Source organism: Cornus florida, unplaced genomic scaffold, assembly GCF_030987335.1.
Source record: "Cornus florida cultivar Cherokee Brave unplaced genomic scaffold, ASM3098733v1 CherokeeBrave_3.0.0_Hap2_Chr10, whole genome shotgun sequence".
NCBI lineage: Eukaryota > Viridiplantae > Streptophyta > Magnoliopsida > Cornales > Cornaceae > Cornus > Cornus florida.
Window position 1 is genome coordinate 100,939,791 of NW_026775580.1, and position 24,916 is coordinate 100,964,706.

The 24,916-nt window shown below is 39.4% G+C and overlaps 2 protein-coding genes across 2 annotated transcripts; both read right to left on the reverse strand.

Moving 5' to 3' along the window:
* Positions 1–246: 246 nt before the first annotated feature.
* On the reverse strand, positions 247–17,046 carry LOC132276408 (metacaspase-1-like). The gene is made up of 5 exons (XM_059777815.1): positions 16,478–17,046; positions 2,930–3,260; positions 2,023–2,143; positions 1,535–1,750; positions 247–566 (listed from the first exon to the last, which is right to left on the reverse strand). Exons 1-5 carry the CDS (start codon positions 16,848–16,850, stop codon positions 507–509), a joined length of 1,101 nt encoding a protein of 366 aa, XP_059633798.1. The 5' UTR covers positions 16,851–17,046; the 3' UTR covers positions 247–506.
* A 2,955-nt stretch (positions 17,047–20,001) lies between these two features.
* LOC132279471 (metacaspase-1-like) lies at positions 20,002–22,598 on the reverse strand. The gene is made up of 5 exons (XM_059781457.1): positions 22,204–22,598; positions 21,285–21,615; positions 21,029–21,149; positions 20,318–20,455; positions 20,002–20,231 (listed from the first exon to the last, which is right to left on the reverse strand). The coding sequence occupies exons 1-5, from the start codon at positions 22,559–22,561 to the stop codon at positions 20,172–20,174; spliced, it is 1,008 nt and encodes a 335-aa protein (XP_059637440.1). The 5' UTR covers positions 22,562–22,598; the 3' UTR covers positions 20,002–20,171.
* Positions 22,599–24,916: the final 2,318 nt, after the last annotated feature.

Consider the following 24,916-nt stretch of genomic DNA (forward strand, 5'->3'; position numbering starts at 1 on the left):
ACTTTATCATACATATAGACGAATATATATAATACAAATACATTGTTTTTTTTTTTTTTTTTTCTTATTCCTTTTATTTTATTTTATTTTTTCATAAAAAAACCAAACATTGCGAAGATCAATTATTTTTCTTGAATGAAATATAAGAAACAGAGGTGAAACAACCAGCCCAAACAAAATGGAATAAAGAATCAAAATTCATCTAACGCACCCATTAATTCTGAACAGAACTTTTTTGAATTGAGATTATAGCAAACAATGCAAATTATAGAATTCAAATAGCAATCTACAACAGGAGTTGTAGATGTAATCCAACAATGAATCACTAGCAATATTTTTCCAATTTACAAAACCCATCTCAGACAAATAATTACCGATCCACATTTCATGATTCATATCCACTATATTTCCTAGAGCACATGGAGAAAACAATAACAAAAATTATTTTCCAAATTACATCCACTAGTCTGTATAAAATATGAACAATCTTAAAGCACATCGTGTAATCATAAAGAGAATGGCTTTGTATACACGTCGAATGGCTGGCAGGCAGTCAATTGCGGTTCCTGTTAGCAAAACGAACAGAAAAAGAGATCATCAGAAACTCTCCCTCGCATGCGTAAAATTTAAGATAAATATGCCGTAGAAATGCATGTCTCAAGTCATCTGTTCCCAGAAAGTAGGTGACACATGCTCATGCCTGAAAGGCACTTGCAGATGAAAATTTCGTATATTTTTTCCTAGTTAAGGTCCAAGAGAAACATTTTCCAGAAATTTGGGTTATTAAGGAGGAACTCACTTTAACAGTTTACTATTTACTGGTTTATGACAGAAACAAAATTTGTTGACTGCAATTTTAGCTCACTAGCCTCACTTGGTGTACTCACCATAATCAGTCCTCAAAAAAAAAATAATAATAAATAAATAAATAAAAGAGTATTAGAATCATATATTTCAGGTTTCTTTTAATGTGTCTTCTAAAAAAAGTCGGTCCTTTCTTGACTACTGTATAGATTACATGTGCAAACGCCCACCTTCAACAATTATCTGCACATGCAAATATAAATGTACGTGTACACTAATGTGTTTTAATATAATAACATACTATTATGTATTAGGGCATGCATTCTTTTTTGGGTTGAAAACCCTATGTTCAGCTCTCCCCTTCATTCATTCGGCTAGGAAGGGTGTAAGCCCCATGCAAAGCATATCCAGTTTACGACAGATTGCATCACAGCAGGATGCAGACGAGTCACACAAGGAAGGGTGTAAGCCCCATGCAAAGCATATCCAGTTTACGACAGATTGCATCACAGCAGGATGCAGACGAGTCACACACGAAGAGAAAAAAAAAAAGAAAAGTGACATGAATTATGGAGAAAACCTGTTCTAATAAATAAAGCCCCCTATGAGAAGGAAATTATACATGACAATTTGGGATCCTCACATCCAAAGACCAACACATGATCAGTATGAGACTCAATATCCAAATTTATGCTATTGACAGATCAATCAAAGCAACACGGAAAGATACCTGTCTCAGCCCACTGCCGCCGACACTGCCTCCTGTCAGAAGCATTGTGAGAAGAGATGTCACTACACCACCACCAAGGTTATCTCCCCCCCCTACATTTCGGATGGCAGAACGCATGGAGTTCAATACGCTACCATATGTAGTACCTTGTCCACGCTCGATAGCTTGGATGAAACAGAAAGTCATGGCACCTGTTGAAGTGATCTTTGACAGAGCCTGTTCCCATAAAACAATAAGCTTGGGTCTTTTCTTTTTGTCCAAATATAACATCTTAGGGAATGAAAATATTAAAGGAGGTTTAATCTGACTTTCTGAAACTTATAGATTTATCTAATTTCCAACTAATTTAGTTGCTAAGGTCCCTACGTAGTCGTCGAACAGATGGGAATAAATCCCTGGTGAAGGGTTTATGGGCAGGGAAAGCGCTAACCTCATTGTGTAGCCAGCTTCGGACGAAAAACAGAAAAGAAAGGAAAAGAAAAACTTACAGATGTATCAGCAGAGGTTTGATCATCATCGCAACCACTGAAGGAAATGGCTTCCCCACCACTCGTTCCTTTCCATACACCTGATCGTGGACGATGATCCTCCCACACATACTGCCCATTCCTAAAATTTCAAGAAGGAAAGAGATAAACGTAATTACAAATTCAAAACTAGAGAATCTAGCTAGAAATAATTTAAATTAAAAGTTAATCAGGATATTGATGCAAGGAAAAAGAAAAAAGAAAAATATCAGCCTATGGCATCCCAAATTATTAACAATAATTTGAATGATTCCAGAATTAATCTGAACCAGAGAGACTACAATGTATTTCGGGGAAAGCTGCAGTCTGAATAGTTTAAGAAACTGCATGTAATGCATTTGAAGGATGAATAATTAACTAGGAAAAGTAGAAGTCATGGTTTGCATGTTGGTGATATTTTGAAAGGATTCCAAAAGCATCTCAATTTACAAGGATAAAATCAAATATATGTACTCCAAGAGATATCAGGTATAACAAGGAACTTCTTTCAAAATGTCTGAAACTTTACTCAAAAAGGCAAGGTTCAAAAAACTGATTACTGTTGCCAACATGCAAACCATGACTTCTACTTTTCCTCCATTAGTATAGGCTCAGCTTTGTATAAAAATATGCCTGATGCTACAATCATATGCCTTTCTAACACCCTCTGTACAATTCCTCTCCCACGCAATGGGGGGTTGGTTATTCCTTCACCCACAACAAAAAAGGAACAAATAAAAATTACAACCCTTTTATGATCCATCTCATCACATGTTATTAATCAATTAAGTCCATGGTGATTTTAGATAGAAGTACCCACTTATAACAATTTAACAAGCTAATAAAACATATTTGAATTCAGATCATGGACATTGTAAAACAAACCCACCTTCCCATTCTGCAAAGGAATGGTAAATCTAGTACAGTGCCGCTATGGCAAGCATCTATTATTGCATGGAGCTTAACTCCCTGAGGAAGAGGTCTGACAATTGTTGCATTGATTTCATCATCAACAATCATACCCTGAGTTTCAAAGTCCAGGGGACATAAGGTTTCATCATATCCATCAACTTCATCCCCATTATGGTTCCTTTGCCGTGAACCATGACCAGAATAGTGAAACAGTAAGGAGTCTCCTGGTTGACAGCCTTGTACAAGCCAATACAGTGCCATCCGCATGTTTTGTTTAGTTGGGATTCTGTAAGGATCAGTTTCTTCTTCTGCATTTGAATATCCCCAAAGAGTGTTAACATTAGACATGTTTAGGACAAAAAAGAAACAAGACATGGTTCTACAAAGTGGGTCACAACACAAGAAGATGAAAATTATCATGATATTGTGACCAAAGACTAAAGTTATTCCAAAAAATTGTATTGGCAAGGATAATAGATTGAAAATTTGTGACAAAACTCATTCGCTGAAAGTTGATTGCAGCTTGATCTCAACAAGAAAACTTTATCGTGGTTAACACATTCACAAGATTATAACCAACTTCTCCTTTCCTCCATTTAATATGCACTTCAGTGTAGATTCAGTGATTTTACAGTCTAATTAATGGTGCAACTTTGATGGGTTAAGGGGCCAATCGGAGCCCAACCCAAGATATAAAACCCTCTATGCAAGTTTGAGTCCAAATTGGACTCCAACCCCGAACCCAATCCAAATATATTTTTGAGCTTGGGTTGGTCAGATTAGTAAGTTTAGGATCGGGTTAGTTGGTTATGTTCACATTGAACTTGGGCCATACTCAGTTGAGCTCAGGTTGCCCAACACCTCATCCCAAGCCCAACCCACTTGAGGTTGGGGTAAAAAAAATTTACTCGAGCCCAACCAAGTAACAAAAAGAGTTGTCCAAGCCCATCCAAAGACCGGGTTGGACTAGGGTAGGGTTTGCGTTGGCCTGCCTAGTCACAACCCCAAGTCTAATCAAGGTACCAGAGAAAATGGAAAGAGGTAAGAAAAAAGTGATTGTTTAAAGAAGCAACAACCAATTGTCCCCTTTATCTTTGTTTAAGACTGGTTTTAGGTATGAGGATACCAAAACGACCCGGGTTTGGAGTGATCCACATTGCATAGGATGGGTCGGGTGTGGACGAACGGGATGAAGCCAGTTCGCGCCGTATGGGCCCAAGTCCATAAAGCCATTTCAGAAGCCCATGATAAAATGAGAGAAATCGAGTCTAGCCAAAGGAGAACAAGATAGGACCAGCCCAGTGGAGGTTGTAACCGTCTATAAATAGAAGGGATTGAGAGGGAAAAGGGATTGAAAAAAATCATTGAGAGTGTAAAGTTTCTCTCTCTACAATTAGGGAAAAATTCTTTGTACTTTCAATTGGCGCCGTCTGTGGGAAGAACGGGAAGGATTGATTGATTTCATTCCAGATCGGATTGATTCAACGCATTCTGCGAGGAAGACGACTAATCTGCGAAAGCTGAATCAACATTGGTGATAATACGATTTGTCTTGACGAGTCCAGATCCGGTTGATTTCGGAAAATTGGCGTCCGATCCAAGCAGATCAGATCCGTGCTTGATCCGGCGAACTGCGCGGTTGTGATCTGTTATGGTTACTGAATCTGGCCAGTAGTGGACTGAATTCGGCAAGCATAAGTTCAGATCTGGTGTGCGCGCGTTAGCGGAACTCCGATTTGATCAAGAAGCCTGCAGTTGATGACTTTGCTCCGATCTGGAATGATGATTGGAGAGGCGAACCCGAATTCTTTGGAGAACGGCCAGCAGACAAAGCTCGATGAGCTAATGAACATGATCGATGCTTTGAGGAAAGAAAATGCAGAGTTACGAGCTGGAATGGAGCATCGAGAGCTTTACCGTCCGAAGCTGATCATCAAGGTGATCCAGAAGGCGTCAATCGTGATGGTCAACGTCGTGATGAAGGTATAATCGGTAATCTGCCTCCGAATGTCGGCCAAGTAGAAGATCGGGAAGGGTCTGTTCGTCTGGAACCGCATCACAAACGGATTATGAGGGAGGAAGCACCGGCGTATGAACATCGGATTGCGTCACCATGGCGGAGTGAATTTGTGGAGGATAGGTCGTTCGATCCGCCATACCGACCTTCATTAGCGACAGTTGATTACCATAGCTCGGAAAGGAGATCTGCCGATCGAGGATTTCCGTCACGGTTTTCAAGAGAAAACGAAGCACTGCGTTCCTCAGCAAGGACGGTCGCATCGCCGTTCACTGATGAAATTCTGAACGCGCCGAATCCGAAGAAGTTTTCCATGCCGATCTTCATTCTGTTTGACGGAACAACCGATCCGGTCGATCACATATACCATATTCAGTTGAAAATGGCTTTGAATACTAATAATGATCCTTTGATGTGCAAGTGTTTCCCTACGAGCTTGGCTGGACTAGCTCTCAATTGGTTCAAGAATCTGGCTCAAGGCTCAATCGCCAGTTTCCAGGACTTATGTGATAAGTTCATAAGCCAGTATTACGGGAATAAGCGTCCGGCTAAGGATGTATCGAGCCTCTTTACAATGAAGCAGCATGAGGATGAGCGGCTCCAAGCTTTTCTCACCCGGTTCAACCTCGTTAAAAGCATGGTAATGGAGTGTCACCCGTCAACAGCAGTCCAAGCATTTAAACTCGCAATGAACCGGGGGACACCGTTCCACACCAGCTTGGTGGTTAATACGCCAAAGACAATGGACGAGCTGAACGAGAGAGCTGACGGTTTTGTTCGCCTCGAGGAGGAAGAAGCAGCTAATTCAAGGAAGACGTCAATTATTTCGACGAAGGAGAAGTCCAAAGCCAAGATCCGGCAAAAACAAGCTCAACCGCAACGTTACCCCTCATGGAAGGCGGAGAAGAGGCCCAGGGAGGAGGAATCAGTCACTCCACTCAGAGTCACCTTAGCAAGGCTATACCAGGAGAACAAAGATAAGTTTCGTCCTCCTCTGCCAATCAGGCAACCTCTTGAACAGAGGGATCAGACTAAACATTGTGTTTTCCATAGTGATTTTGGGCATCAGACTAATGAATGCAAGAACATAAGGAGGCAGGTAGAGATGCTGATCGCAAAGGGGGAGTTTGCAAGCTATGTTCAGGGTCCGGCGCAAGAGCATAACCGCCCGACTGAACAAATCAAGCGGAACCAGAGGCCGAACCAACACAACTCCCAGCCCGTCCGGATTATAAACGCAATTCATGGCCGGCCTGAACAAACGACGGAGTCAGAGGAGTTGCTCAGGACGAGGTTACGCCAGGCCCAGCTGAAAAGAAGAATTGGTAATGTGCGCGCTTTGCACCAGCAGAACACGTCCACGTCGATAAAGTTTGATAAAACGGACCTGCTACGCGTTCAGATTCCTCATAAAGATCCACTAGTCGTTAGTCTGACGATTGCAAAATGCCTGGTTCGGAGAGTCCTGATTGATCCAGGAAGTAGTGCGAATGTCATGCCCAGGGTGACGTTCGACCGACTGGAGATCGAACCCGAAAAACTCAAACCCACAGGGAATCCGTTGCTCGGATTTGATGGGAAGCGAGTGGAACCCATTGGAATAGTGGGATTGACAGTACAAGCCGCTGAGCGGGTTTTGACTGAAAGTTTCGTAGTAGTGGAAATTTATCCATCATACAACCTCTTGATAGGCAGAGGATGGATTCACAAAATTCAAGGCGTTCCATCAACCTTACATCAAGTAATGCGATGTTTGGGTCCGGATGGGACCAAGGTGATAGATATACACGGGGACCAGGTTACGGCTAAAGAATGTTATTCATTAACTTTGAAATCTGCTGGAAAAGGGAAAAATCCCATCCGTTCCGCCATTCCAAAATAGCAATTACAGAACCCTTCTCCCAGCAAGGATGGGGGGGAGAAGCCACCAGTTCTGACCACAGAACCCCTTCATGAAGTAAAGATTGACCATGAGAAACCAGACCGAACAACAAGGGTGGGCACCAAACTCACTGAAGAAGAGAGACTAGAGTTGACTAATTTCCTGATTCGAAATGCAGATGTATTCGCATGGAGCCATTTAGATATGCCAGGGATAAATCCTGCTGTATCCTGTCATTCCCTCAATGTGGATCCGAACGCAAAGCCAGTGAAGCAGAAGCAGAGAAGATTTGCACCAGAACGAAACCAGATTATAGCTGAGGAGGTTGATCGGCTGCTTAAAGCCGGATTCATCAGAGAAGTTCAGTACTCGGCCTGGCTCTCTAACGTTGTCGTAGTGCAGAAGAAGAATGGGAAATGGAGAGTGTGCATCGACTTCACCAACCTAAACAAAGCCTGCCCAAAGAATAGTTTCCCATTGCCCAGGATTGATCAAATGGTAGATGCCACCACAGGATATGAGCGGTTAACTTTCCTGGATGCTTATTCCGGTTATAACCAAATTCCTATGGACCCAGTTGATGAAGAGAAAACTTCATTTGTTACTGAACGAGGGACTTATTGCTATAAAGTCATGCCATTCGGATTAAAAAACGCTGGAGCTACTTATCAGAGGCTGATCAGCAAGATTTTTAAGGGCCAGATGGGCAGCAATGTCGAGGCTTACATTGATGATATGGTGGTCAAGAGTAAGAAGAAGAGCGATCATTTAGCGCACTTGCAAGATGTGTTCGATGTGTTGCGCCAGTATGGGATGAAGCTTAATCCGGCCAAATGCTCATTCGGTGTAAGTTCCGGTCAATTCCTGGGACATGTGGTCAATCATAGAGGAATTGAGGTCAGCCCAGCACAGGCAGAAGCCTTGATCAGGAATGCAGAGCCGAAAACAATTAAAGAGGTGCAGGCACTCACAAGCAGGATAGCCGCACTGAGCCGATTTATTTCCAAGCTTTCGGACCGCTGTAAACCTTTCTTTGATACAATACGAGGGCATGGAAGACAAACCTGGGGGGATGAGCAACGGCAGGCACTAACCAGCCTGAAGGAGTACATGCGTAATCCTCCAGTTCTGTCTGCTCCAGAACCAAATAAGAAACTTTTTCTATATCTCGGGGTGTCCAGTATAGCAACCAGTGCCGTTCTGATCCGTTGCAAAGAGGGCAAGCAGTTTCCGGTGTTTTATGTTAGCAAGACGATGTCTGAACCGGAGAGAAGGTACTCTAGGGCCGAACGAATGATCTTGTCGCAGGTCAACGCAAAAAGGAAGCTTAGACACTATTTTGAATCTCATCCAATCGTCGTTTTAACAACTTTCCCTTTGAGAATGATCCTGCACAAACCGGACCTGTCGGGGAGAATGACCAAGTGGGCCATTGAATTGAGTTCATTTGATATCGCGTACGAGCCCAGGACGGCAATCAAAGGTCAAGCGGTGGCGGATTTCCTACTTGACTGTGATGCTGAAGATACGGTGGAGGATTGTAATTGTTCCTGGTGGAAGCTTTTCATGGACGGCTCCTCGAATCAAATGGGGGCCGGGATTGGAATTCAATTGCAAACACCAGAAGGAACTACGCTGAGCCAAGCGATAAGACTAGAGTTCAGCGCGACCAACAATGAGGCAGAATACGAGGCGTTGATAGCTGGGCTGAAGTTGGCTAAAGAATTGAAGATCAAGAATCTGATGGCATATAGTGATTCACAACTAGTCATTCGACAAGTCAATGGGGACTATGGGGCCAAGGATGAGACTATGGAAGCATACCGAACTGCGGTTCTGCGTGAGGCGAAAGCGTTTGATCAGATCAGGTTTATCCAATTGCCGAGAGAGTATAACGAAGATGCCGACCGCTTGGCTTGTAGTGCATCCAGTTCTGGAGATACTTTAGCTAGGGTCATCCCGGTCGACATACTGATCCAACCTTCCATTTTTGAAGAACTGCCTAATCCAAGCACTCAACGTGTTAATGTTATACCATATGAGCCGAGCTGGATTGATCCAATCATGGCTTACATACGTAGTGGTACACTCCCCGAGCGTAAGAACGAGGCAAGAAGAATTAGGTCCAGCGCAGCAAAGTATGCCATTGTGCACGATCAGTTATATAGACGCTCCTTCTCGGGTCCATATTTGAAGTGTGCTACCCCTACAGAAGCTAGACAGATTATGCGAACCATTCATGAAGGAGTATGCGGAAATCACTCCGGAGGAAGATCTTTAGCACACAAAGCAATGACACAGGGGTACTTCTAGCCAAACATGGCACGAGATGCAGAAGAATTCTCTAGAAGATGCGATAAATGCCAGAGGTTCAAGTCATTGATACATCAACCACCTGAAGACCTGCACATAATGGCCACCCCATGGCCTTTCGCGCAGTGGGGGATGGACGTGGTTGGCCCTTTGCCGACTGCAAGATCGCAGAATAAGTACGTTCTGCTAGCTACTGATTACTTCACCAAATGGGTAGAAGCAGAGCCGTACCCTAGTGTCACCCAAACTCAAGTAAGACGCTTCATCTGGAATAATATTATTTGTTGTTTTGGCATACCAAGGTCAATCGTGATGGACAATGGAACCAACCTCGATAGCAAGCAAGTGAGAGAGCTGCTGGAGGAATATGGAATCAATCAAAAGTTAGCAGCAGTCAGTCATCCTCAGGCTAATGGTCAAGCCGAAATCACAAACAGGACAATATTTGCTTGTATCAAGAAAAAGCTAGAGAATGAAAAAGGCATATGGTTAGATGAGCTACCGAACGTCTTGTGGGCTTACAGAACAACCCCAAGACGGCCAACTGGAGAGAGCCCATTCGCTATGGCCTATGGCACCGAGGCGATGATACTAGTCGAGCATTTGGTTCCAACTGTAAGGAGCTTGGCGTGGGATCAAGAGCAGAATGATATAATGCTGAGGTTCAATCTTGATTTGTTGGAAGAAAAAAGGGATGCGGCTGCAGTGAGGCTCACCTCTTATCAACAGACGCTCGTGAATAGCCATAACAAGAAGGTGAGGCACAGGGGTTTTGCTCCTGGCGATCTGGTTCTGAAAAGGAAGGTGGGAATAGTCAAAAAGATGTTCTCCCCATGGGAAGGTCCGTACAGAATAGCAGAAGTCATAGGGAAGGGGGCATACGTCCTAGAAACTATGACAGGAAGGGTAGTCAATAAGCCATGGAATGCTATGTCTCTGAAAAGGTACTACCAGTAAAAGTAGAGTTTAATTTTAGGCATATTGTACGTTCTAAATTGCATGCTTGCAATTGTACGAAATTTCCATGCTTTATAAAAAGCCTCTTCTTTGTTAAAAATCTACACTCTTCCCATTCAGCAAGTTAGTGACAGCTGGCACTTCAAGCCGAACACCAAACACTTGCTAAAAAATAAAAAAGCCAAGTGGCAAGAGGCGTTCAAGCCGAGCGCCAGGCATTCAGCAAGTTAGTGGCAGCTGGCACTTCAAGCCGAACGCCAAACACTTGCTAAAAAATAAAAAAGCCAAGTGGCAAGAGGCGTTCAAGCCGAGTGCCAGGCATTCAGCAAATTAGTGGCAGCTGGCACTTCAAGCCGAACGCCAAACACTTGCTAAAAAATAAAAAAGCCAAGTGGCAAGAGGCGTTCAAGCAGAGCGCCAGGCATTCAGCAAATTAGTGGCAGCTGGCACTGCAAGCCGAACGCCAAACACTTGCTAAAAAATAAAAAAAGCCAAGTGGCAAGAGGCGTTCAAGCAAAGCGCCAGGCATCAGCAAATTAGTGGCAGCTGGCACTCCAAGCCGAACGCCAAACACTTGCTAAAAAATAAAAAAGCCAAGTGGCAAAAGGCGTTCAAGCCGAGCGCCAGGCATTCAGCAAATTAGTGGCAGCTGGCACTTCAAGCCGAACGCCAAACACTTGCTCACAAATGAGTAAGAAAAGGACAGAATGGTGACATGGCTGAACGTTAAGCACTTGTGAAAATACACTACAAAGCTGAAAATAGAAAACTCAAAGGAGGAAAGGGATGCTGAGCAAAAACATTATCATTCATAACCAAAAAGGTCTCAAGGTACGTAGTACCATACATAAAAAAAAAAAAAAAAAAACAAAACTGCTGCTATTGGATATCAGTTCTGATCTTCTCCAAGCTGTGACTTGTCATTTTCGCCACCATCTTCCTCTGGACCATCGAGATTTCCTCCATTCTCACCTGCCCCATCATCCTTAGAAGGGAAGTCGAGATGAATCACCCCCTCAGCGGGCACAGGTCTGTCGGCAGCAACAGAGGAAGGGGGCACGATGGTAGAAAGAGGAAGAATGTTCAGGGGATGAAAAGGTGGGACAATTCCTGAAGAGGCGACCTCAATGCATTCAATAAAAATGTTCTCAGCTGGGTCGCATGGTGGATTTTGATAATTGTTTGGGGGGTGGATGTCCAGAGAAGCATCTAGTTCATCAGGAACAGCACAAGAGCTTGATTCACCTTCAGGGGGAGAACGGTTAACAAAACCGTCTTTGTACCCTTCAGCATACCGGATGGCACTGGTCCTGGTAAAGCGAGCAAGGAGAGCCCTCATCCCCCCTTCGACTCTGCTGATCATGTTCATCAGGGAAGACCATTCGTTCAAAAGTTTTTCTTGGAAATTCGCATACGATAACCGTTCAGCAATGAATGAGCGCTGAAGGTCTCCCTTTTCGGCTTTGAGAGAGTCCCTTTCTGTCAGAGCTACACTCTTCTCAGTTTTTAAGACGTCAACCTCATCATGAAGAGAATCCCGTTCGGTCTTCAAGGAATCCCGTTCAGCTCTAAGGGAATCCCTCTCGTTTGCCAGACCGTCTTTCTCTGCCTTTAGGTCAGCAACTTCCTTCTCTGAGTCCCTAAGCTTTGACTCCAGCAACTCTGGCCTCAAGAAGAGTCTCTGCTTCAACAGACCTTTTAAGGCCCGCAGAGAGAGACTTAAGTTTTTTATTCAGAGTTTCAATTGTTTTCTGAAAGGTGAACATCCCGAACAGAGTCTGCATGAAGAAAAAGAAATTCAGGTCAGACTAAGTACAAAGGAATCATAACTGAAAAGGAACACAGTTCAGTGGAAGAAGGGTCACCTCCATAGCAGCGGTCGGGAACCGTTGGAACATCTCACCAAAGGACAGTTTGTTCTGGATTTCAAGATCTTTGGGGGTCCAGAAGCCCTTATAGAAAGCAAACGAGGTGAGGGGGTCTTTATATATCGAGTCAGTGGGGCCAATGGTTGATCCATCTTCACGGCTGAGCAAAGGTCGCCATGGAAGAACGGATGGAATTGGACCAGAGGTTTTGGCCGACTCGCCTTCAGGAATGAAGAACCGGGCAGGGGGCGATGGTTCAGTAACCCTGAAGGAAGCCATCCTTATCCTTCGGGTCGGTGGGATATCACTCTGATCATGACCGCCCTTAGGCATTGGCCTTTTTCCTAAACTCTTTTCCAACAGAGCAGCATTAGCTGGCCCCCCATTGTCCTTAGAATTTCCAGCATCCTGAGTGCTTTCTGAAGAAGTGTCGGACGAAATGTTTGATGGCATAATGACGGGGACAGCAGGACGGACTTCAGCAGTATGGCCCACAACAGGGTTCTTAGCATGGGTGAGCTCTAAGGGCGCATCAGCAGAACGAGTTGAGACTTGAGTCACAGCTGGGGCAACCACAACTTGCTCTGGGGCAGAGATAGCAGGAAGAGATGATGTGGAAGCAGGTGTAGGTGATGGAATAACGGCAGGAGCGTTAGAAGGGGTGGGAGCAAGACGCCTCCTCCTGCTGAACGATGGGATCTGAATGTTCTCCATTGTAGACCCTAAAAGAGAAATGTCAAAAAGATTATCAGATGTAAGCAAATCAGTAGCTGAAGGGACATCGATCAGCACGTTTTCTTGCAAGGTATCTAGCCTAGCCCTGCAGACGCTATAAACTAGTTCATCATGGGGAATTTGAAGGCATCTACAAAGAAAAGTGCAAAAACGGGGAAGACAACTTTCACAGTGGCATTCAGAAGGATGTGTTTTCAGCTTTTTGTAGCCAGAGACAGAACAGGCTCCAAAGGAAGAAGAGATAGGGAAGGAATGGCCGAGCGGAGTCCGCCAATTCCCACCAACCACAATTAAATTCCGCCTCTAACCCTTTTCAAATGAGCTTTTATCAGTGCAAATTGACCGTTTGTCAATAGGAAAGAAGTGATAATACAAGTCGTTTTGTGAAATCTTGTTAATCCAATAGCAGAGGAGAAGGTCAATAATGTCAAGATTGAGACCCCTGTCACGATTCAAGAGCAGGAGGACTGAAATTACCCTAAGAAAGTTTGGGTTAACTTGCAGGGGGCAGAGCCCCAATTTGTTGAAAGCATAACAAAAGAATGGGTGTACGGGGAACCTAATGACGTTCAAGTGAACGGCAGAGAATAAAACTTCCACAGGAAGAAGACCCTCACCAGATCTCTCGTCTAAGTTTGTTGGGTAGACTCTGAGAGAAACGTCGCGAGGGATACAATTCTTGGATCGAATGGCGTTCAGGTTAGGGGAAGCCATGAAAAAGGGGAAGAGTTCTAGGCAGTAAAGGCGTCTCTTAAGGAGAGGTTTTTTAAAAAAAAGAAACTAACCTTGAAAGTTTGTGATGAACTCAGCAACGGCACAGTAGCTAAAAATCGAAAAGGAAGGACTTGCCGGAAGAACTTGCCGGAGAAATTAAAAAGGATCGCCGGAATGTGCAGGAAAGCAACAGGGAGTAGAAGTAAGAGGTAAGAGAGAGGGTGAAGGAGAGAAAGATCAGAATTTATAAAGAGGAGAAGTAAAAGCGACATGGAACTCCAAAGGTCAAGGCAAAAAGTGGCGCTGCAGATCTCGAAACCTGGGTTCTTGTGCCAGCCATTCGATTCCTCGAGTTATTGCTCTAAGCCGTCAGACCAAGATCGTGTCCTTTCAATAATCTCACCCTCATTAATGAGGAAAGAGATTATTGGGGGTAGATGAGGATACCAAAACGACCCGGGTTTGGAGTGATCCACATTGCATGGGATAGGTCGGGTGTGGACGAACGAGATGAAGCCAGTTCGCGCCGTATGGACCCAGGTCCATAAAGCCATTTCAGAAGCCCATGATAAAATGAGAGAAATCGAGTCTAGCCAAAGGAGAACAAGATAGGACCAGCCCAGTGGAGGTTGTAACCGTCTATAAATAGAAGGGATTGAGAGGGAAAAGGGATTGAAAAAAATCATTGAGAGTGTAAAGTTTCTCTCTCTACAATTAGGGAAAAATTCTTTGTACTTTCAAGGTAACAATATAATATTGATGGTGATTTGAATATCACCTATTAACTATGGATTGAAGTTAACAAAAATAAACCAAGGAAAAGCTTTTTTTACCTAAAATTTTCTAAATGCATGAAGTACTCACATCGGCACTCGGCATTTGGGTTAGGCATGGGATATGTGATACATGTGTCCGACATTTCTAGATAAATATGCCCCCATGAAGCATACACGATAATTCCAACAGATATCATAGGTTTAGAGATTTGATATATGAACGCTTAGACATATGCCCTTCACAAACACCACGCCAAGTCCATGTAACATAAAGAAAAAGTAACCGAAGTATTCCTTTCCTCCCACCTAATTCTTTCTTTCTTTCTCTCTCTCTCCTTGTTTTTTTGGGTAGGTCCCCCCACCTAATTCCATCAATGAATTATAGTTTCCAAAAAAATTAAAAAAAAAGGGTTTCCAGCAGAAACATGCAAGTATTCTGGTATCACAGTTTTCCTCGACTAGTTTCCAATAGATAGCTTAAATACAATATTCATTCAAGCTGTTGCTGACATCCAAAACCCGTTTTTAAATTATGTGCTTCTTATTAAATGTTTGGTGCTTGATTTGCATCATTATCCAATAAGGCCAACAAGAAGAAGAAAATGACCAGAATCTCAATGGCTTATTAACATTAGAGGGATGCTTTTGAGAATATCAATTTGAAAAACGACTATCAAGAATTATTTTGTTGCCTTTCAAGTGATGTTATAAATATGAAGACAGCAAAGTCCCCACAAGTGAACGTCATGTATTTATGTGTAGGCATGGTAATACATGATGACAAAGACAAATGAACTAGGTGTAATAAGAAATGCATGATGAAGTGCATCAGTGGGTAGTATTTAGGGAGGAGACAATACATGTATCCTAATCCTAATAAAGAAAAGGCCCATTCTCAGGTATCTTATAGAACCACTGGATATAATGTAAGATTATATTATTATATATCAAAATCATACAATTGCAAAGGTTTCACCACCAAAAGAATCTACAAAATCATAATAAAGAATCTCTCATACAAAAATGTATATCAAATCCAATACAATCAAATCCTGACATAGAAAAACGCGGGCTAAAAAATTGGATAAAAAGTTCGTAAGTTTCACTCCAAGGCCGACCCAAGCTTAAACATCAGACCATTCCAAGGGCGACCCAAGCTTTAGGCTGACCAGGCTGACCTGGCTGCCCCAACTTGAAAGAGGACCCATTAGATTTCATTTAATATAAACTTTATTCAATTCTTTTGATGTGGGTCTTTTATAGACAGATACAAAGTTAAGTACATTGAACAATGTGTACTTATCAAAAAAAAAAGTACATTGAACAATGTGATAGAATATACACACTCTTCTACTCCATCACTTCCCTTATGTCATGCCTTCTCTTATTCTTTTGAAATTCTTCTCAGTTGTTAACACTAACTACAAATCAAGTCAATTCAACTGGCTTGAACAACGTGAAGTGCAACAACAAAGCTTGGGTTTTGGTACAGCAAAATTGTAAATTAAACCTGAGAACAAGATTAATCTACAAGATCCCGATTAAAATAAAGAAACAAGAAAATAATACATTCATGATTGAAGAATAACACAGTGGAGAGCAATCGATGGCTCATTGGCAAACTCCCCTGCCCATTATGATAGTCGAACAAAAGGGGGTGAGCATAAATGGCAATCTAAAAAAAACCAAATGCCTCTCACAAACCTTTCTTTTCCAACTGCCTTTTCTCGACATAAATTTCATCTAATTTTTCATCATACTTGTCACTCTTAATACTAAATCTATGAAAAACATGCATTGGATTTTCTTTTCACTTTTCAATTCCCGTTGTTTAGTTTCAGTTCAAGAAGTTTTTTTTTTTTTTTTCACTTTTCAGTTCTTGTTGTTCAGTTTCAGTTCATGTAGTTTGTTTTGTTTCCAGTACTTGTGGTACATAATCTGCTGATTAAATTTCATTTATTGTCCTATGAATTTTAAATGTATAATGTAAAAAAAAAAATCAGTCAAAATATTAAATGTATCCTAATTCCTAAAAGTACATGAATGTTCAGAATATAAGAGTCCAATTCACATAGCCGTGTGATTCTTAAAGGCCTCGTTATAGAAATTTTGCCTCTTAGGCCTCAAATTAATCTTTTGCAGCCTCGGTGTAGGGAGAGCATTGAGAGATATTTGCAAACACATATATATTTGCTAACCTAAAATATCCAAAACTATTATACATACATACATGTGTGTAAGAGATAGATCAGAGGTAGAATACCAGTAAGCATAAGGATCGAAGCGTCTGGAAACTGAAACTTGTTCATAAGGAGATGTCTCATGCACTTGGCGTCGTTGAGACAGCCTTTGAGCTCATGCCTAGAGTACTTGTACGATACGCCGCAGATCACGGCCTTCTTCCTCCCGTGAGCCGACGGCGGCGGACCTGGCGGCGCGTGGTTGTACGGAGACGGAGCAGGCGGCTGAGGAGGGCGGGGGCCGGCGGAGATGGACGACGGTTGTGGCGGCGGAGGAGCCGCACGGGGATCGGCGATATTTGTGATGGCTTGGCATAAAGCGCAGCGTATCGATCTGGCTCCCGGCGGGAGCTGCAGCGCCGTCTGACACTTGGAACAGTTCACGAGCATGAACATGGCAGAGGGCAGATCGTTAATAGCAGGAATTATGAGGGTAAATCTGGAATGTGATATATATATGGATATATAAAAGAGAGAAAGATTGAGATTAAGGAAGGTGGGTGTGACTGGGCGAGATGAGGAGAGAGAAGAGGAAGAAGAAATCGAGTCGTTGAAGAAGAAAGCGAAACTGATTGTCAGTATATTCTGCAAATCTATTTTAATTTACTGGATTATCAATTAATAAGGGTTAATTTTATAATATAAAAAAAAAAAAAAAAAAAACTATAATTAATAAAAATAAACACTCAAAAATAAATCATAAAATGCAAAAATAATTACAAATATGTCCATTAACATAGACATATTTGTAAAAACCTTTACTAAATATTAAATTTAAATGAGGTACGGAGTATTTATTTTCATTAACAAAAAAACATGAAAATAGTGTTTTGATGTCCTTTGGATGAAAATGATTTAGTGATTCTATTTAATTTATCCCCTTCTTACGCTACTACAAACGTTCCTTTTCCTCTACTTTACACCATTGTCTTTTCCAAACATACATAAATCTTTAAAACTGTCTTTTTCTTTTATTTATTTTCCAAACATAAGATACTCGTACACTTTTTTCATGTTAGTCGCTGTTCGGCACGACCCTAATTCCAACTTTAGACAATTTGGAAAGCTTCGTTTGTTATTTTATTATTATTATTATTTAAAGATATTTATACACTTATTAGGGTTTAAGAGACTTGAATCCTTGCTTTATATTTTGGAATTTCAAAACGATATCATTGGGTTAATGATCTTAACCAGATGGTATTTTCTGGCTTTTAAAAAATTGAGTCTTGTTAGTAAAAAAACAACTAAAACTGGATGAGAAATAGCTCTTTGTGTAGGGCATAATAAATTTGGTTTGGATTGAGAGTTTTATATGTTAAGCTGAGCTCTGCTTGACTTCTCAATTCGTGGAACCTGTTCGAGGTTGCATTCTATTATTATTTTTATTTAATAATAAGTGTGAAATTTTAGTATTTGTTTATGATTTAATAATAAGGTTCAGTATTTTCTTGAGACACAAACAGGTTATGGTGTAATGTGCTTCTTCTCAATCTATCACCATATGTGAAGCTCATTTCTACTAAACTAGATATTAAAAATTGGATGGTAATCTTATAATGTGTATTTTACCGTATAGTAAGAGCATTTTCAGTAGTCTATTAAAATATTTTGTTTATGTAAAAATATACACGTATGATGTGTATTTTTATGTCCGGCATCAATGTGTAAAATTGTTGTGTATTTTACACAATCTTTTTATATAGTCACATCAATATAATTCTTTTGCATCAATGTGTAAAATTGTTGTGTATTTTACACCATATTTTTATCAGTCACATCAATATAATTATTTTCTCATCCCTCTTTCTCATTCCATTAACAAATAAATCATATATTAGGTAGGTACAAAAAATTATGTGAGTCTAGTTGATTATTATTAGGGGATATATTTTTACACAAAAGTATAAAACAATAACTAAAAATTACACAAAAATATATAAACAATTGTTGGAGATGCGCTAAGTATATAAGTTAAAATAATTGTGGCAAAAAATTTCATAGTTTTTGAAAGTGTAATGATATTATGTCCAATCAAATTGGCTTACTCCTAGTCCGAATCGTACATGTACTAAAAATAAATATGAAAAAAAGCTAAAGAGGTTTTGATGACCCCTTTCTATCTCTCTGATTTCTCATTCTCTCTTTTCCACTTTGCAAGATTAAAGGGAAAACAAATGATTAAAAAGTCTATATTGGTTCATAAAATTAAAGAGAAAAATATATATATACGTATATATTTGAGAAAAAAATAAAAATAAAAATAAAAACAAACCCTAGTAAGATTTAAGATATGTATTCATGTTTTTTTTTTTTCAATATATATTTTGGCTTCTATATATTGTATCAATTTTGGGGATTTGATTAAAAATAAAAAATTTCAAAAGTTTATTATGGAGTGGATGCGAGATAAAGAATCAAGGGAACAGCGTAATGAAGAAGAGGAATGGATAAATCAAAGAGATAAAGAGGGTTCGTCAAAACATCTTCAACTTCTTTCCATATTTATTTTTGATATCTTTAGTGCTTAAATAAAATATCAACTATTTTGGTAATTACGTGACAATTACAAGTAAGAGTCGGACATAGTATCATTACTTTTTTTAAATGCAAGTCAAAAGATAATTTTAGAGACTTTCATAACTCTCTAAAACCAAATTTTTTCTTTTTTTTAAAAGAATAATAAATCCCAAAAATTCACCATCCTATGAAGGAATGTATGCATATGAATTAATTAGGCATGGGTACAATGGGCATATGATGGAGAAATTGCTATGCACATGAGCTGTATCATGTGATAAAATGGTTGTTTAATTGACACATTTACAGTTTTTTTTATTTTTTATTTTTTATTTTATCATTCAAAGAAATGAGAAGTTTATCTTGAAAAGGCTACACACCTAATGGTCAAATGTGCAAAATGAAAAAGACTTTCAGAAGAAAGCACTAACATGAATCTTTTGATATTTTCTTTGCTAGTTTTTTCAATTGACCATGAAATTGAGATATAAACAAAGAGTTAAAAAGTTATGAGAAAGGAATATACATATATATATATATATATAGATCATATTATGAGAACTCAACAGATGAAGGGATTCAGAAAAGTCGAAATACATAATACACGTTTTAATTAAAATAAATAAATAATAAGAAAGAAGAAGATAAGCACTACTTCTCATTGCCAATTTTGAAGTATTTAAGATTCTTAGATAAGATTATAATATATGGTATTATTGTATAACAATAAATTATTAAGAATCCAAAAGCCTCTTTTTTTTTTTTCTTTTACTTTTTTTTAAATTCGAGATTTTACAAAGCCTTAGGTCTAAGATAAGATTATAATATATGGTATTGAATTTATACGACAAAGGAATCAATATAGCGTGTTACACAAAGGAATCAATATTGTGTGTCTGCTTTAGGAAAATAGCCATTTATACATGATGCCTACTAAAAAATTTAAGGAAGTATATATCTAATATTTATTTAGCTTAAATTATTTTTTTATTAATTAAAAAAATAATAATTGTAGAAGCTAGTCCAGAACTTCAAATCAAAAGCAATATGCTTTAAATTCTCTCTCACAAATATAATTACAGACCCGTCTTCATGTTACATATACAATGTATTTAAAAGAAAACCCCATTACAAAATACAATGACAAATCTGCAAATAATGATCACAGCAATTTCAGAGCGCATCACAAAACATCAATCACAAGCAGAATGGCTTTGTATACACATCGAATGGTTCACAAGAAGTCAATTGCGGTTCCTGTAATCAGATGGGGCACACACAAAAAATCATCAGAAAACTTTTCCTTTCATGTAAATATTATAATAACGCGGGAATTAAAATACCTGTGTCAGCCCGCCAGTTTTACCAATGGTGGAACGCATGGAATTCAATATGCTACCGTATGTGGCTCCCTGTCCGTGTTCGATAGCTTGGATGAAAGAAAAAGTCATGGCACCTGTTGAGGTGATTTTTGATAATGCCTGCTCCCAAAAAAAAAACCTTTTAATATTTTTCTTTTTTCTTGTATTAGTTAGTAATGCATTGGGAAATTAAAATATTAAAAGAAATGAAAATATTACGTATATATATGGTGCTAATGACTCATATTTATTATTTGATGGAGTCAAAGTCTCATAGTTTCGAAAAAATAAAAATATGAAAAAACATTGTTTACCCTAACTAAAAAATAAAAATATGAAAAAACATTGTTTACCCTAACTGAGGTACCACTTTTAGGTATGTAGGTACCATTTTTTGTGCATGCAGATACTACTTTTTTGTATTGCACAAAAAAAGTAGTACCTAGATGCACAAAAAGTAATACCAGTGTGTACAAAAAATGGTACCTATGTGATAAAAGTGGTATCTAAAACAAAAGTGGTACTTGATGCACAAAAAGTGGTATATCAAGGTATACAGTATTTTTCTATGTTCACGTCAGTATATTGGTCAATTTAATTTTTTCGAAATTATAAGATTTTTACGCCACTAAATAGTAAATATAGATCATTAACACCATTTATATGTAATAATCTCAAAAGAAATAAACTTACTGCTGTATCTGCAGAGGTTTGATGATCATCACAACCGCTGAAGGAGATGACTTCACCACCACATGTTCCTTTCCATGCACCTGATTCAGGGCCATGGTCCTCCCACTCGTAGTGTCCACTCCTATTTTTAACAAGAAAGAAGATACATATATATATATATATATACATATGACATATTTAGAATTTGAGAATTATTTGGATCTTGGAATAGTTGAATAATATATATATATATATTTGAATTAAGCTACATATATACCTGGTCATTCTGCAAAGGTAAGGTAGATCAAGGACAGTGCCACTATGGCAAGCATCTATGATAGCATGGAGCCTAACCCCATGAGGGAGAGGTTTGACAAGGGTATTATTGATTTCATCATCAACAATCATACCCTCTGTTTGAAAGTCCAGTGGACACAATGTCTCATCATATCCATCCAGTTCTTCTCCACTATGGTTCACTTGCTGTGACCCATGACCTGAATAATGGAACAGCAGAGAGTCTCCTGGTTGACAACCTTGTACCAGCCAAAACATTGCCATCCTCATGTTCTTTTTTGTTGGAATTCTGTATGGATCATTTTCCTCTTCTGCGCATTTTCAGTTTCACCAACAACAATTAGTATCAGAGTAACAATACATAGTCCAGAGTTGAATTTATCCAACTAAATTTAGTAAAGAATGACGTTTTGAAGAAATCATGATATTTAATGATGTGGTGATGACATCATCCCTCACTAATATAAAACAGTCTTATATATATACATTTCACTTTCGAAAGAAAAATAATAGTTTCCATCTCTATAGGTCCAATTGATGCATTCAAAACCAAAGTAATTAAAAAAAAAAAGATAAAGAAAGAAGAAGTTAAATTTAATGCAAAGAATAACATTTCGATGATATCATGATATTGAATGAAATCGTTATATGACATCATAAAACATATATATATTTTTAAAGAGTTTTTAGCTATCACGCACCTTTTCTTTACAAATTACCTTTTCTTTATAATATATAATTTTTCTTTAGGATTTATTTATTTATTTATTTATTTTTTCCTTTTTGGAAGAATTTTTATAAAATTTTATCATTTTTCTTTATAATATATATATATTTTTAAAAATAATGTACTAAATTATTTGTACATATATAGATAGGAAGGCAATGAATTAATGTACCGGTTAGCATGAGAACGTTAGACTCAGGGAAGTGAAGCTTATTAATGAGCATGTATCTCATGCACTTGGCGTCGTTGATACAACCCTTGAGCTCGCATCCCGAGTTCTTATACGATATGGCGCATATCACTGCCTTCTTCCTCCCGTGAGCAGGTGGTGGTCCCGGCGGAGCGTGGTGGTACGGTGACATAGCCTGGTGGTGGTGCTGGTGTCCATAGGATGGCGGAGGAGCATAACCGCCTCCGCTGCCGCCGCCGATGTCCGTGATGGCGCTGCATATTGCGCAGCGTATCGATCTGGTCCCAGGCGGGGGCTGCAACTGCGTGTTGCAGTTTGAACAGGTTACCAAACTGTACATGGTGGCTTGGGACCAGATGGATATATAATATCAGCTTAGAGAGAGAGAGAATGGGGTTACGTTTGAATGTGGGATACGTGTACATATATATAGAGAGAGAGAGAGTGGACGACTGTGTGGTATGTATGAGTTTTGAAGAGAGAGAAGACGAAGAAGAAGGTGAGTCGCACGTACAATGAAAAATTAGCACCCGATTATTATTTTTATTATTTATTTTAAGTTATAGAACATATATGGTTTGAGTTTTGATTTCAAATTTGGAAATTTCCACGTGCCACGTGTACGTTATGTATGTATGTAATACTCCCTATATACTTATATGTGTGACTATATTTGGATTCAAGTTTTCAATTTTATTTTTAGAATTCTACAGATGTCAAATATCTTTATAAATGTGTGTGTGTGTACGCTGTATCTGGATTCATGATTTTTCAATGGATTAACTTTATTACAAGTTAGGATGACATCGACACCAGATCGAATTCTTGTGTAGCTAAGTTTGGGTATGTTTTTGAAGTCCATACACGTGCCTTGTTTGATGGGCCATATGCCTTGTTTGTTTGGGCGAATTAAAATCCAATCTTGGCTTGGTATAGTGTTTAGCTTGTTTGATTAGCTGTCATAGAGTAACTTTCACTTACAAATTATTAAATTAAATATTTTTATTTTTATTTTTATTTAAATCTTTGAATCAGATTTGCAATAAAATCTAATCTATTAACATGCCTAATTCACAAGCTCTTGGCATTCAATGAGCTCAACACACGTGGTAATATACTTGGCAATTGAAATAACACTGTTTTTTCAATTTCTTTGGTAAAAAAGTTAAAGTTTACGTTGATAATTATAAAGGCATTAATGATGTGTTTGGTATGCAAAAATTGAATGGAAGACAAGTGGGAGTGAACTGAGAATCGAAGTGGAATGGAATGGTTATTCCATTTTATTTTTTGGTTGTATATATAAAATGCATAGGAATTGAATAATAATACCCACTATAGTGCTTGGTTAGAACAATTTAAAATTTAAAATGTAATAAATCTTATATTAATTTATCCAAAATATTCCACAAATAAATTATTTTAACAAAACAATATTCTCCTATAATTTTTTTAAAAAGAAACGACGGCGGTGGTGGAGATGGAAAGCGGGAGTGGTGTAAGTGGTGGTGTTGAAAGGCAGCAGTGGTAGCAGTAGTGGAAGGTGGTGGTGGTGGAAGTAGTGGTCATAGTGGTGGAAGGCGTGAGTGGTATGGGTAATATATCATGGTGGAATGCAATGGTCACGGTAGAAGAGCGGTGGTGGTGGAAGGCAACAATGGAGTAGGTGGCGGTGGTGGTGGAAGGCAGTGAATGTGACGACGGTAATGGTGGTGGAAGGAGGTGGCAATGGCGGTAGTGTAAATCGATGATGGTGGCGGTGGCGTGGTGGTGGAGGTGACGACGATGGTCGTGGTGGTGGAAGGAGGCAACAGTGGTGGCGATAATGGTGACGGTAGTGGTGACAATGACAGTGGCGAAAGGCAATGGAGATGGCGGTGGTTGAAGATAATAGTGGTGGAAGACGATAGCGATGGCAGTGACAGTGGAAGGCAACAGAGGCTGCGGCGGTGTGATAGTTAAAGGTGGCAACAATAGTGGTGATGGCATTGACGGTGGTAAAAGGAATGGAGGTGGTGGTGGTGAACGCGGTGGTTGTGGTAAAAGGTGGTGGAAGACATTGGTGGCGGCGACAATGGTTTGTGGTGGTTTTTTTTTACTTAAACATGAGGGTTTTTAGGGAATTTAATTATTATTTTTTTTACTAGAAAATTGAATGGCTATTCAATAGGTTTTGTTGTAAATTGAATTTTCATTCTAATGGAATGACCATTTACAGTTTACATTGCATACTAAATAAATAAATGATTGGAATGGACATTTCATTCTATTCTATTTATGCACACCAAACGCAACATAAGGATTAGGGGCGTCAATATTTGATACGACACCTAATACGATACGGGATAAGTGGATTTGGGTTTGACTTAATCGTATTCGTGTCAGAATTGTGTCAACCCAAATTAACACGATAATTGAATGTGTCATGTTCGTGTTTGAATTGCCAACACATTTACAACTGAAGATGCAAGAAACTCCTTCTATTCTTTCTCTCTCTAGAATTCTTACACCTCAACCCGAAAAAGCTCCCCCTCCCCTTCATTCCAACTCCTATTTATAGATACTTACAAGATATTTACAAGATATTTACAAGATATTTACTAATTGCTGGACCTGGGCCTATTCCTCTGTAAGCCCTGGTCACCCTTGATGGGCTTACTCCCGCCCGGCCCATATGGCAGTGTCTTTCTATGGG

What these genes read in the sequence shown, in the direction of transcription:
- LOC132279471 (XM_059781457.1), bottom strand. Translation starts at nt 22,561, where the DNA reads ATGTACAGTTTGGTAACCTGTTCAAACTGCAACACGCAGTTGCAGCCC. An exon ending in TAACGTTCTCATGCTAACCG is followed by an intron (nt 21,616 to 22,203) that starts GTACATTAATTC and finishes GAAAATGCGCAG; the next exon opens with AAGAGGAAAATGATCCATAC. An exon ending in AAACCTCTGCAGATACAGCA is followed by an intron (nt 20,456 to 21,028) that starts GTAAGTTTATTT and finishes TTTTGGGAGCAG; the next exon opens with GCATTATCAAAAATCACCTC.
- LOC132276408 (XM_059777815.1), bottom strand. Translation starts at nt 16,850, where the DNA reads ATGTTCATGCTCGTGAACTGTTCCAAGTGTCAGACGGCGCTGCAGCTC. An exon ending in TTCCTTTGCAGAATGGGAAG is followed by an intron (nt 2,144 to 2,929) that starts GTGGGTTTGTTT and finishes TTGAAATTTTAG; the next exon opens with GAATGGGCAGTATGTGTGGG. An exon ending in AAACCTCTGCTGATACATCT is followed by an intron (nt 1,751 to 2,022) that starts GTAAGTTTTTCT and finishes TTATGGGAACAG; the next exon opens with GCTCTGTCAAAGATCACTTC.